The sequence below is a fragment of the Lampetra planeri genome, chromosome 23, assembly GCF_965212315.1.
Source record: "Lampetra planeri chromosome 23, kcLamPlan1.2.h2, whole genome shotgun sequence".
In the NCBI taxonomy this organism is placed as follows: Eukaryota; Metazoa; Chordata; class Hyperoartia; order Petromyzontiformes; family Petromyzontidae; genus Lampetra; species Lampetra planeri.
The window spans coordinates 4,386,820-4,401,069 of NC_136129.1; the positions used below are offsets into that span (position 1 = coordinate 4,386,820).

At 49.8% G+C, this 14,250-nt stretch overlaps 1 protein-coding gene across 1 annotated transcript; it reads right to left on the minus strand.

Annotated features, from left to right (window-relative positions):
* Positions 1–519: 519 nt before the first annotated feature.
* Positions 520–7,060, minus strand: LOC144726268 (pancreatic progenitor cell differentiation and proliferation factor-like). The gene is made up of 5 exons (XM_078604822.1): positions 6,909–7,060; positions 5,322–5,395; positions 4,612–4,704; positions 2,956–3,037; positions 520–1,842 (listed from the first exon to the last, which is right to left on the minus strand). Exons 2-5 carry the CDS (start codon positions 5,374–5,376, stop codon positions 1,830–1,832), a joined length of 243 nt encoding a protein of 80 aa, XP_078460948.1. The 5' UTR covers positions 5,377–5,395; positions 6,909–7,060; the 3' UTR covers positions 520–1,829.
* Positions 7,061–14,250: the final 7,190 nt, after the last annotated feature.

The window sequence follows — 14,250 nt, forward strand, 5'->3', positions numbered from 1 at the left end:
CTGGGAAAGGCAGTCGGCACGCGGCGAGTTAGAGCCAACAATTTCCTCAGCTCAATAACATCAATAAAACACATTCCTGCTGCGGAGGGAGCTGGTAGGAACGTTGGGTTGCTCGGTCAATGGTCAGGGTCAAACGACGGCGTGGTGTATTCCACAAATATGCCTGACTGAGGGTGGGCACAAGCCGGCGTGAGTAGGTTAAATGTTGAGTTTTATAAGGGCACCACGGGGTGACCAGCCCCTCCCCACCCAGCCCCTCCCCACCCAGCCCCTCCCCACCCAGCCCCTCCCCACCCAGCCCCTCCCCACCCAGCCCCTCCCCACCCACCCCACCCAGCCCCTCCCCACCGAGCCCCTCCTCACCCTCACCACCCAGCCCCTCCATGCACGACGGACAGACGGACACAATAATCCCCTGTGGGCTGGTGTAACCAGGAGGTTCCTACCAGTATTAATCAGCGTCATAACGAATGTTGTCTACATCAAAAGCAAAAATAATAGAAGCCTGTACACTTGTGCTTTTGTAAAATGAATGTTTATTCGGTAGGATAGTTGCAAAAGGTATGTACAATTCGTCAAGTGTAAAAGTATGTATGTATATATTTACAAAGCAGAACAATAAACACGGTATCATCCACCCACGACAGAGCCGAGCTCACGGCACACACGGGCTTCCACAGGAAGTTTCGCAGAGCTTCAACAAACGACGTCACTTTACATCAGCGATGTCAACACGGGACAACAGACGTTGAAAATTACAACACGATAGACACACAAAGTTCACGACCCCTGCTGCTTGCCCAATAACACTGAAGGTGGCACGAATACAATTGACAACACTAACCCTGACCTCTAACCCTGACCTCTAACCCTGACCTCTAACACCGACTTCTAATACGCTAAGATGAACCATAACATTGACTAACCCAAAAACTAACATTTACCCTCCCATAATATCCCGATCGCGTAGTCTAACACTAAACCTGAATGCTATCACTAACCACCTTACCATAACCCTGACACAAATACAAACCCTAAATCAACACTATATTCCTAACCTTAAACACTGCTCATTTAAAAACAACGTAAAAGGCACAGCATTACACGACACATGTACACGTGTGCAGCAGCAGAGATGACACTCTACACTAAATATATTGCACATCAGTAACTGGCAGCTGAAACTAATGCAGCTGATAAGCCAGTGTATGTCTGCACACACAGCATGGTTGAGTGTGCGTTCAGTAAAATAACACGCAGCAGGTAAGAGCCATGGCCCAACTCTTGCTTCAAACGTTGAATTGATATGACAATGTTCAAACGAGGCACTTGGATGACCCTCAGCCAGTGGTGGAAAATCCACATTTGCCATGACAGGACAAGTCCATTCATAAGTCAAACAGTTGAACGAGTATATTTATTTTAAAAAAAGTGTTAATTTATAGTTTTTTTTTTCAAACGAAATAGTCCAATTACTTGTGCTTTAATGAAAGCAAGTAAAACCACTTTTTCCTGAAATTGCAAAGTAAAAAAAACTCGTTATAAAATCTGCTTTTGCATTAAATTTCACGTGTGTATTTTGAGTCAATGTAATTAGACTAGTTATGCATATACATGCCCTTACATTGTCCTTTGCATAAAAAAAAAATACATTTGAAACAACGTGGGTATGTGCAGATGAGTCATTCGGATGGTTGATGGGCTCTAGATAGGACGCCAAGACTACCATCATTACCGCCAGCCATGACCACCACCACCATCTCCAGCATCAGTGCCATCATCTTCACATTTGATTCCCTTGGGCTGGGATGCAGCTTTCGGCAGCGACGTCAAGCTTGGTGTCTGCGGGCGGGAGATCACGTAACACGGTTATGATACACAAAGACAAAGATCCCCCTATAGCCTTAACACACTGTTGGGGCAAGTGCTCTGTCGCTCCCCACACAACGATCCCCGCACTCGCCTTTAACAGGCAACACACACACACACGATCCCCTATCACACACACACGATCCTCTATAAACACATACACACACGATCCCCTATAACACACACACACGATCCTCTATAAACACATACACACACGATCCCCTATAAAACACACACGATCCCCTATAAACACACACACACGATCCCCTATAAACACACACACACACGATCCCCTATAAACACACACACACACGATCCCCTATAACACACACACACACACGATCCTCTATAACACATACACACACGATCCCCTATAACACACACGATCCTCTATAACACACACACACACGATCCCCTATAAAACACATACACGATCCCCTATAACACATACACACACGATCCCCTATAACACATACACACACGACCCCCTATAAAACACACATACACGATTCCCTATAACACATACACACACGATCCCCTATAACACACACACGATCCCCTATAACACACACACGATCCCCTATAAAACACACATACACGATCCCCTATAAAACACACACACACACGATCCCCTATAACACACACACGATCCCCTATAAAACACACACACACACGATCCCCTATAAAACACACACACACGATCCCCTATAACACACACACGATCCCCTATAAACACACACACACGATCCCCTATAACACACACACACACACACGATCCCCTATAACACACACATACACACAAACGATCCCCTATAAAACACACACACACACGATCCCCTATAAAACACACACACGATCCCCTATAAACACACACACACACGATCCCCTATAAACACACACACACACGATCCCCTATAACACACACACACACGATCCCCTATAAACACACACACACACGATCCCCTATAACACACACACACACGATCCCCTATAAACACACACACACGATCCCCTATATAACACACACACACACGATCCCCTATAAAACACACACACACACACGGGGTAAGCAGCTGTGTCCCTTACTGGGCAGTGATGATGGGAGTCGCCCCGGCTGAGAAGAAGTATCTATCCCACCAGCGCTTCTCTGCGGTCGCGGAAGGGAGATCTGTGGTGCACAGGGAAGACACGTGGGAAAATTAAGACGGGACTTGGAAACTTGGTGGACCCGAGACGTGGAATGTCTCGCTGCGATGCTGTTATTTCTTAGGATCTTTACTGGGGTCTGTAAACTTGCACGTACGCACGCACGCACGCATCGGCAAGCATACACGTACATAACAAAGACAAATGTCCCCCGTATAGCTTGTAACAGACTGTTGGAGCAAGTGCTGTTAGTGAGCACCTATGAAGGCCGGCAAGGCACACGACACACGAGGGGGTGGGTGGCCAACACCACGCCCGAATGCCTTTGTCTCCCTAGTGACGATGGTTCCACAACCTGCACCAGGTACTCATTTGAGGCCGAGTCGACCCAGGGGAAGCCCAGGGCCGGTTCAAATATTCACCACTGTTATTAGAATCAAACTCGGGTCGCCGGGTTCATCCACACACATGCCCACACACTCAAGACACGTCGACACACACACAACAGTGACGTGACCACTTGTTTACGAACTTTAACACAGATGCTGTAACACACACACACAGAGACAGACACACTGCGATGCAGTCGCGTGTTTATGGACTTTTGGACAGCCTAACCCACACGTATTGGCTTACACACACACAGAGACACGTAAGCACTCGAGTGAGCCATTGTGTACCCGCGTCAGGGTCCAAATTTTGGCAGATTCCAAAATGACCCCACAAATTACTCAATTGGGACCAAACGTAGTGACCATTGCCCGCGACTGACAGACGAATGCCCCGGATCCCACTTGCAAATGAGACTCTTATCCTGGTCTACTGAGCTCTCACCGGCTTAAAAGTTCAACTTGAACAGTGACCCAAGCACGTGTTTATGAACTTGAACAAAGATAAATATCCCCCGTAAAGGCTGTAGGGGCAAGTGCTGTTAGCGAGCAGCTATGAAGGCCGGCAGGGCAAACGAGGGGGGGGGGCAGCACCACGCCCGGCCGCCTTTGTCTCCCCGATGGCGATGTTTATACATCGTACCAGGTACTCATTTGAGGCCGAGTCGATCTAGGGATGGCCAAGGACCGATTCAGATAATTTTCGCTGGTGTTGACCGTGAGCGGGAATCAAACTCAGATCCACCAGGGTAAACGGTACACCGGCCTTCATTAGGTTGGTCGCTAGCAGCACTTGCCCCAACAGTCTGTTCAGGCTATACGGGGGATCTTTGTATTTGTCTGTCGTTTGTGTGTGTGTCAGAGGTCGCAAACGGGTTTTGATTCCTTACCCGTACCCGTACCCGGCCGCACCAGGGTCGCAAATGGGTACCCGTACCCGGCCGGGTACGGGTACCCATTTGCGACCCGTTCCCTACCCGTACCCGTACCCTACCCGAAATGAGTGACAAACGGTTACTCACCAGTGACTCACGGCCTACCCGTACCCGTACCCGGCCGCACCAGGGTCGCAAACGGCTACCCGTACCCGTACCCGGGTACGGGTAGCCGGGTATCGGGTAGGGTACGGGTTTCGGGTACCCGGTTGCGACCTCTGGTGTGTGTGCGTCTGCCGGCTGATGTAGGGCGGTGCTGTAGGGGGATGTACCTGGGGTTGGCGGAGGAGGAAATCTCTCTGAAGGACCCTGGTCCCAAGACCCAGCGGAGGAGGAGGAGGAGCTGGCATCAGATCCGGCTCGTACTGAGGTCACGGGGAAGAGGAGAGATTAAAGAAGGGGAGTTAGTACAGATCAATACAAAGACAAAGATCTCCCCCGGGTAGCCTACGTGGACTTCTGTGGCGAGTGCTGCTGCTGCTGCTACAGAGTTCCTGTACAGCACAGGAGTAGGTGCGGTATAACCAGCAGCACACTTTCACAATAATCATTAGCAATAATACAATTGTCATAATTGACTCACGTATTATTATTACTACATAAATAAAACATCTCAATACCGTAGTTATTAACACTGCCTTGCAACTAACACGTAGAATTAGGATGACGTTTCGGGCAATTGCCCTTCTTACTCCTTTTGCCGTATACTCTCTATTCGTATCTACAGGCCAGAGACAAAGATCTGCTGTCAAGAGTTGGGGCAAGTGCTGTTAGCGAGCACCTATTATGGTGGGAATGGCGGTGTGGCGAAATAATCTCGAAGTAACATTAACATCTAATGATCATACGTATCATCGTATATATATATACACACACACACAAATACCATCGGATGATGATGGTTGGTGATCGTGAGAGATGGCAAAGGTTTGGGATGGCTTTCATCCAGCAGTGGAGTGAGCATGTTTACGATGTTACTCACTTCTGTAGAACTCTCTGCGAGCCAGGAGGGAGTTCGCGGATGGGATTGAAGCCATCGCTCTGAGACTTTTGACTCTGTGACATAAAACAACAACAGCAGCAGCAGCACAGGGATTAGAACAACAACAAAAATATAAAGGTTCCCGGGGAAGCCTCACACAGGCTATTGGGGCAAGTGCTGATGGGCATGGGTGGCTTGCACTACGCCCCGTCATCAACCACAGTCTCTTTATTTGAGGTTTTTTTTTTAAACACGCAGCACCAAGAACTCCCATTACAGATTCACATATCACGCGACCACACACAGAGGCAAAGATACTAACACACATACAAAGACAAAGACCCCCCGTGTAGCCTTAACAGACGGTTGAGGCAAGTGCTCGCTATTAGCGCCTATGAAGGCCGGTTCGGCACACGAGGGGGTGGGTGGCCAGCACCACGCCCGGCCGCCTTTGTCTCCCCGATGTTTACACACCGCACCAGGTACCCATTTGAGACCCACTCGACGTGTGTAAAAATGCTTAAAGTATAAACACACACAAACACACATTAACACACACAAACACACATTAACACACACAAACACACATTAACACACACAAACACACATTAACACACACAAACACACATTAACACACACAAACACACATTAACACACACAAACACACATTAACACACACAAACACACATTAACACACACACAACTTACGAGGCTAGTACGGTATCGGACCCACGCGTTTGTGCGTGCGAGTGAATGTGTGATAATGTGCGGGGAGCGGTGGTGCAGCGGTTAGCGCTGCGCTGCGAACCCGGCTACTCGAGTTCCATTCCCCCCGCTGACGGCCAAGACCAAGTGACGATTTTCTGAACCGGCCCTGGGCCTCCCCTAGATCGACTCGGCCTCAAATGAGTACCTGGTGCGGTGTGTGAACATCGCTGCCGGGGGAGACAAAGGCGGTCGTGCGTGGTGCTAGTCATGCACCCCCTGGTGTGCCGTAATGGCCTTAATAGGTGCTCGCTAACGTCACTTGTCCCGACAATCTGTTAAGGCTACACGGGGGATCTTTGTCTTTGTGCGTGCGAATGAATTAATAAGTATAGTATCCGTGTGTTCATGATAAAAAAACGCACAAACAACAACACACACGCGACACACTACAACGTACACTCCTAAGATAGCACTCAAAACACACCCACTGACAAAGACATCCGAGTTCAGCTGGATCAACCAAATTTGCCACGAAGAAGAAGCTATTTTAAACACACGCGTTGCAGCCCAACGTTGTGGAGGTCACAATCAGAATCTGGATTTTTATCCTGGAGAAATCCGATGAGCTATGAAGCTCTTTTGGGGGAGGGGGGGCGGGTCAGAAAGTTACAACGAACAACACAGGACACAAACAAACACACGGAGTGCAAAGTCCAGGAAATTAAATCAAATCGCACAAAATAAATACCGCACAGCCATGTCAACAAACACACACACGCACATATAAACACTCGACCACACACCCTCACCTCGCCAGGTCCACAATGCACAACGAGAGATGATCAAGAGAGAGAGAGAGAGCGACAGAATTGGACTCACCGGCTCTAGCTAAGTGGGTGTCTGTGTGTTGATGTCGGACCGGTCGGCTGTGTTCAGTGCGTGCAAGTCCGTGCCACTAGCGCCACTCTTATACCCGGAGCACGGGAATCTGACACCGCCCAAGGCACTTCTCCCCCCACCCGTCACCCTCCATCTCCCACCCTTGCCCCTATCTCACTCCTCGCCTCCCTCCCTCCCTCCCCGCCTACCCCGTCGCTGCTTCATTCCCTCTGCTTGCATCATTCCCCTCCTCCTCTTCCCGCCCCCAATTCTTCATTCGTACGTCCTCATCCCTCCATGCCCTCCCGCACCTCTTGATTAGCACGGTTTGGCTACGTGCGGTGCGAAAGAAGTTCAACATGCACACGGATAAAGCCACTTTACACTCACCCCAGCTACGTCACTCACCACACACTCACCCAGCCACATCACTCACCACCCACCACACTCACCCAGCCACATCACCACACACTCACTCACCACACACTCACCACACACTCACCCAGCCACATCACTCACCACCCACCACACTCACCCAGCCACGTCACTCACCACCCACCACACTCACCCAGCCACGTCACTCACCACCCACCACACTCACCCAGCCACGTCACTCACCACACACTCACCACACACTCACCCAGCCACATCACTCACCACCCACCACACTCACCCAGCCACGTCACTCACCACCCACCACACTCACCTAGCAACATCACCACACACTCACTCGGCCACATCACTCACCACACACTCACCACACACTCACCCAGCCACATCACTCACCACCCACCACACTCACCCAGCCACGTCACTCACCACCCACCACACTCATCCAGCCACGTCACTCACCACCCACCACACTCACCCAGCCACGTCACTCACCACACACTCACCACACACTCACCCAGCCACATCACCACACACTCACTCGGCCACAATCACTCCCCACCTACCACACACCCAGCCACAATCACTCACCACACACTCACCACACACTCACACAGCCACATCACGCATCACCCACCACACACTCACCCAGCCACATCACTCACCACACACTCACCCAGCCACACCACCCACCACTCACTCAGCCACATTACTCACCACCCACCACACTCACCCAGCCACATAACTCACCACACACTCTCCCACCCACATCATTCACCACTCACCTAACCACACCACCCACCACTCACTCAGCCACATCACTCACCACCCACCACACTCTCACCCAACTACACCACCCACCACTCACCAAACCACACCACCCACCACTCACTCAACCACACCACCCATCACTCACCAAACCACGCCACCCACTACTCACCAAACCACACCACCCACCACTCACTCAACCACACCACCCATCACTCACCAAACCACACCACCCACTACTCACCAAACCACACCACCCACCACTCACTCAACCACCCACCCACCACTCACCAAACCACACCACCCACATCACTCACCCAACCACACCACCCACCACTCACTCAGTCATCCAACACTCCCCCCTGTCGCCTCGTCTACGAGCTGGATGCTCTGACCCACCACCTCATTGGCTCCCCTCCCGTGGAGGTGGGGAGAGGGGCGAAGGGATGAGGGGTGAGGCGCGAGATGAGCGAACACGAAAAGTTGTCGTTGCATGAGGGGAGTGGGTGAGGGGAATGGGTGAGGGTGGGTGGTTAGGGGATACGTGAGGTGAAAGGGGGTGAGGAGACGGATGAGTGAAGAGGTGAGGGATATGTACATGGGGTACACGAGTGGATGGGGTGAGGAGGGGGGGGGGGTGAGAATGACGGCGAGGGGGGGGGAGGTTATGGGGGTATGTGAGGTGAAGGGGGTGAGTAGAGGGGTGAGGGAAATTTGGATGGGGGGGGGGGCATAATGAGAGGAGTGGTGAGGAGGAGGAAGCGAGTTAGGGGATATGTGCGCGGATGAGGGGTGAGGGGAGGGGGAGTGGGTGAGGGGAGGGGTGAGGGGAGGGGTGAGGGGGGGAGTGGGTAAGGGGAGGGAGTGAGGTGTGGGTGTGTGGTGAGGGGAGGGGTGAGGGGGTAGTGGGTGAGGGGAAGGGGGAGTGGGTGTGGGTGAGGGGGTAAGGTGAGGGTGTGCGGGGAGTGGGTGAGGGGAGGGGTGAGGGGTGAGGGGAGGGGAGTGGGTGAGGGGAGGGGAGTGGGTGAGGGGAGGGGAGGGGTGAGGGGGGAGTGGGTGAGGGGAGGGGTGAGGGGGGAGTGGATGAGGGGAGGGGGGAGTGGGTAAGGGGAGGGAGTGACGTGAGGGAGTGCGGTGAGGGGGAGTGGATGAGGGGAGGGGCTAGGGGTGGGGGGCTAGGGGGAGGGGCTAGGGGGTGATCACGACTGCGCCGCGTGGTAGACACGCGGTGACGTCACTGCTCGTAGTAGTTGGCCATTGTGAGCCACGCGTGTAGGCACGGAATGCGAGTTAGTGGCTTCATAATAATCAGTCACGCTCTTCACAGCAACACAGACTAAGGATAGTGTAGAGTCTGACTGCATGTAATGAATGGTTAATGATACTGCACTGATTAATTTATAGCCATCATTGGCAGAAACACTACAATCAGCATCCCCACCACCAAACATTACCACCACTACCTCCATCACCACCACCTCCATCATCATCACCACCACCACCAGCATCATCACCACTACCTACACCACCACCTCCATCATCATCACCACCAGCAGCATCACCACCACTACCTACACCATCACCTCCATCATCACCACTACCTACACCATCACCTCCATCATCACCACTACCTACACCATCACCTCCATCATCACCACTACCTACACCATCACCTCCATCATCACCACTACCTACACCATCACCTCCATCATCACCACTACCTACACCATCACCTCCATCATCACCACTACCTACACCATCACCACTACCTACACCATCACCAGCATCATCACCACTACCTACACCATCACCTCCATCATCATCACCACCAGCAGCATCACCACCACTACCTACACCATCACCTCCATCATCACCACTACCTACACCATCACCACTACCTACACCATCACCTCCATCATCACCACTACCTACACCATCACCACTACCTACACCATCACCAGCATCATCACCACTACCTACACCACCACCTCCATCATCATCACCACCAGCATCATCACCACCACTACCTACACCATCACCAGCATCATCACCACTACCTACACCATCACCAGCATCATCACCACTACCTACACCATCACCAGCATCATCACCACTACCTACACCATCACCACCACCGCGAACATCACCGTTATTAGCACTATACCTTCACCAGCATCATCACCACTACCTCCACCACTATCACCATTAGGACGACCTCCTCCACTATCATCACTACATTAATTATCACCACCACCACCACAACATCCAGCACCGGTATTACCATGCGCTTCTGCGGCCGTCTGGAACACTCTTCCTTCTAATATTATAGGTGACTTTACCGAAAGACCCAAAGAATATGAATTTTACTGCAGTCACGAAAGCTTTAAGTCAAGAAAACAAATTCCTTTAGAACTACCTTTTGTGTCCAGTTGTTGTTGTTATTGTTGTCCTTCCATGCGCCTTCCGATGAGCACGGTTGGCTACGTACGGTGCGAAATAAGTTCAACAATCTCCCCCCCCACCACCCTGATGTGTTACTAGATCCTTGGCCCTCAAATAGGATGAGCACTAGAATCACGTCTGTCTCCCTCCCTGACCTCTCCCCCCCCACTCCTCTCCCTCCACGCATGGCTTCATTTCAGCTGGAACTGTCTGGGGAAGCAGTCGGAACGGTGGGAGGCATGGATGGAGGGAGTCGAGGGGGGGGGGGTGCTGATGTCTGGAAAATATTCATGCTCCCCTCGGCCAAACGCTGCCACGACACGCAGGCAAATGTCGAGCGATGGAGCGCCATGCATTGGCCATCCGCGTGGCGTGGGAAGAAGGCCCTCCATGCGGCAGTGGGTTGACAAACATTGGTTTGCACTGGGTACACGAGCATGTGTTTGTCGGTGTATTTTTAAATCCTTTATATTAAGTTCACTTGCTCGCGCGCTTACGACCGTGCAAATCCTTCGGTCGTTTTTTTAACCCACTTCTCGTGATCCAATCGAGCTGACATTTTGCACACAGACTCGTTGTGCGTGACAATTTATTTTCGTGAAAAATGTTTTCCAAAATTTGCCACTTTTTAGTAAAAAAAATAATAATAATTCATATTTCATTTAAAATACCAATGTGATAAAAATGAAACTCTTACTCAAGAAAAACAGAAATGAATAATAAAATAAAACCGATGCCACGCATATAAAGGATTTATAGTGAAAATCTTTGTTTGTACGGGTTAATTTTTTTCACTCCTCGAGTGTCGTCGTGTTGCCGGCGCGTCGCTGTCAACAATTGTTGCGTTGCTCGTTAGGACCCTGGAAATGTTGCCCAACCGATAATGCGCATTGCTGCTGCTGCTGCTGCGTTCAGCGGCGCGTGCGTTGATGCGACCACGCCATGCGGTGACCGTGACTCCGCGCGCACATGGCGACACCCCCCCCCACCACCACCACCGGGCCTCCCGTGTGTGTGTGGAGTGCAACAGCAAGGGGAAGGTATTGGGGGGGGGGGGTGGGATGAAGGAGGTGAGTTGGTGGTCGATGGGAGGTCGCTGGGCGGTGAGATCCGTGTTTATTTTTGGGGGTCGCTGTGAGTCAGGCATTCAATAGGCGCGGCGGGGTTTTACTGTCACCGGTGAACCGGCGCGCACAGGATTTGAGGGCGGTGGGAACGTGTCTCGCTTGGGTTGGGGTTGTGGGACTTGTGGGGTGCGCCGAGAAGACACACGCGAGGGACGCGCCAGGGGACGTCTCATACAGAGACCGAGTATGGATGGATGGGGGACGAGCGAGCGAGTGGGTTTTCTGAGCGAATTCAACGTGGAAAAACAAAAATGCACTTTGGACTACGGGCAGAGTGGTTCCCGCTCCAATTGCCATTTGAACTTTATGGCAGAAGTCAAAATCGTAATGAATTAATGTATTTTTTTTTTCTAGATTTGAAGTTTTAGTGACTGCAAGGGTCCATACTCTTTGTTTTTTTTCGGTAAAGTCACGTGGGTAAAAAAAGGGAAATAAATTTAATCACGATGTTTCGGAGGCAACACAAGCTTCCGTCTTCAGATGGAACCGTCACAGCAAAGTTGCTGTATCAAGATGATACAGCAATTTTTTTTGCCTACGTGACTTTACCGAAAAAAAAGAAAATGTATTTTTGACGACTCCGCCTGGCGCGGATCATTCTGTTGTCATGTCGTGTCCAAGCGCAGCAGCGAGGACGAATGCGCAGAAGAGCTGAACAAGCGAATGCACTCCATGCTCGGGTATGGGCAGGATCTTAATAAGTCTTATCCAAAGCTGCTCAAACTGCCTGCACGACTTAAGTCCTTTATTTGTCATCACGGTATGCATAATACAGTGGAACTGCTCTCTTATCTTCATTATTATTTGTGATCTACCAATGTCTGCAGCCAGGATCAATCGATGACAATCCTATTACCTGCAGATATTCATTGGGTCTTTTTGGTAGGTTCAAATGAATAAAGATAAATATAAAATAAACAACAAAACTACGACGTTTCGATCACAACACAAGCGATCGTCATCAGGAGGGTGCGTCGTGGTCAAATCTTGTAATCTACATTTCGTTTACTTCCCGTTGTCCAATCAATCCCTAATTTTGCACACGTACTCAGATCCGGTGACAATGCGTGCCTGTATTAAAATCCCCATCAAATAATCAATGAATTGCCTCCTTTCAAGCAATACAAATTTTTGTATGGACGGCATATTAATTATATATTTTTGTGGAGGTGAAAAACGCCGCGGTTCCTACTCTGTGGAATCTGCTCGCAACAAAAAAGCAGGTGCCGCGATGTCTCTTGTGATCAAGACGTGGTCCACTTTCCGCTGTCCAATCGAGTTCTTTACTTTTTAGTGCACTTTAAAATAAAACCGTTGTTTTAAAAAAAAAAAAAACCTTTTTTTAAGGAGTTTATTACAGGTTTAAAACGGGTTGTGTATTTAAATAGAGGTACTATAGGTAAGTAGTTTTCAGTTTTTTAAAGACATCGTTTAACAAGACAACACTTGCCACCATCCTTCAGAGAGCAAAGTTGTTGTTTACATTATAATGTAATGTTTATGCGAGAGCCGGGGGCTTATGGGACCCCGGAGTCTCACCAGAAGGTTCATTTGAGGCATTGGTGCTCATCTCCTGATCAAGTCCATCCATAGGACAATGTTCATTATCCCCCACAAAACGGTAATGATAGATTTGATTGTAATTATTTTATTTATACTGGTAGGAACTACCTGGTTCCACCAGCCCACAGGAGATTATTGTGTCCGTCGGTCCGTCGTGCAGGGAGGGGCTGGGTGGGGAGGGTGGGGCTGGGTGGGGAGGGGCTGGTCACCCCGTGGTGCCCTTATAAAACTCAACGTTTAACCTACTCACGCCGGCTTGTGCCCGCCCTCACAGTCGGGCATATTCGCGAATACACCACGCCGCCGTTGACCCTGGCCATTGACCGAGCAACTCAACGTTCCTACCAGCCCCCTCCGCAGGAATGTGTTTATTTTATCAACTCCGGAGAGAGGGGGATGATGGATTGAGTCCCAACCAAGTTTTGAACTCGCAACCCTTCAATTGCGAGGAGTGGCTTGCTCTGACAGCCATCTGGAGGATCGCAGACAATGGACAAACAACGGGAAGAGACTACACTGAAGCGATACACAGCACCACACGATATTTTCTTTATGTTTGTCCACTTCGTTGGAAGTTTTTTTCTTCATAAACTCATGTATAAGATTAAAAAAAACATTTTTATGGTCATTTACAATAGTTTCACAACTCACAACAAATTGCCCGTTCAATAATTATAAACATCGTTCATCAGTATTTTAATCAAATAAATTATTACGAGATTATTAGTTTTCAGTTCCGCACATCATTTAGAGTACTGTTTTTCAAAAAAATTAAAATATTCAAAATATATTTCACCCTGAACATCCCTTGAGGAGATGACTTCTCATTTGCAATTAACGTGTCCAGACTCGCCGCCCCCAGTTCCTCAATCTCATTCTAGATTTGAAGCTTTCGTGACTGCAAGGATTCAAACTCTTAGTTCTTTCGGTAAAGTCACGTAGGTAAAAAAATAAATTAAAATTAATAAAAAATAAAAACAATAAAATCACGACGTTTCGGAGGCAACACAAGCTTCCGTCTTCAGGTGAAACTGTCACAGCAAAAAATCTGT

Bases quoted from the DNA above. Each gene is read 5' to 3' on its own strand.
- LOC144726268 (XM_078604822.1), bottom strand. From the start codon at position 5,376: ATGGCTTCAATCCCATCCGCGAACTCCCTCCTGGCTCGCAGAGAGTTC. The intron at 4,705-5,321 runs GTGAGTAACATC...CCGTGACCTCAG, and splicing joins TCGCAGAGAGTTCTACAGAA to TACGAGCCGGATCTGATGCC. The intron at 3,038-4,611 runs GTACATCCCCCT...TGTGCACCACAG, and splicing joins TCCTCCTCCGCCAACCCCAG to ATCTCCCTTCCGCGACCGCA.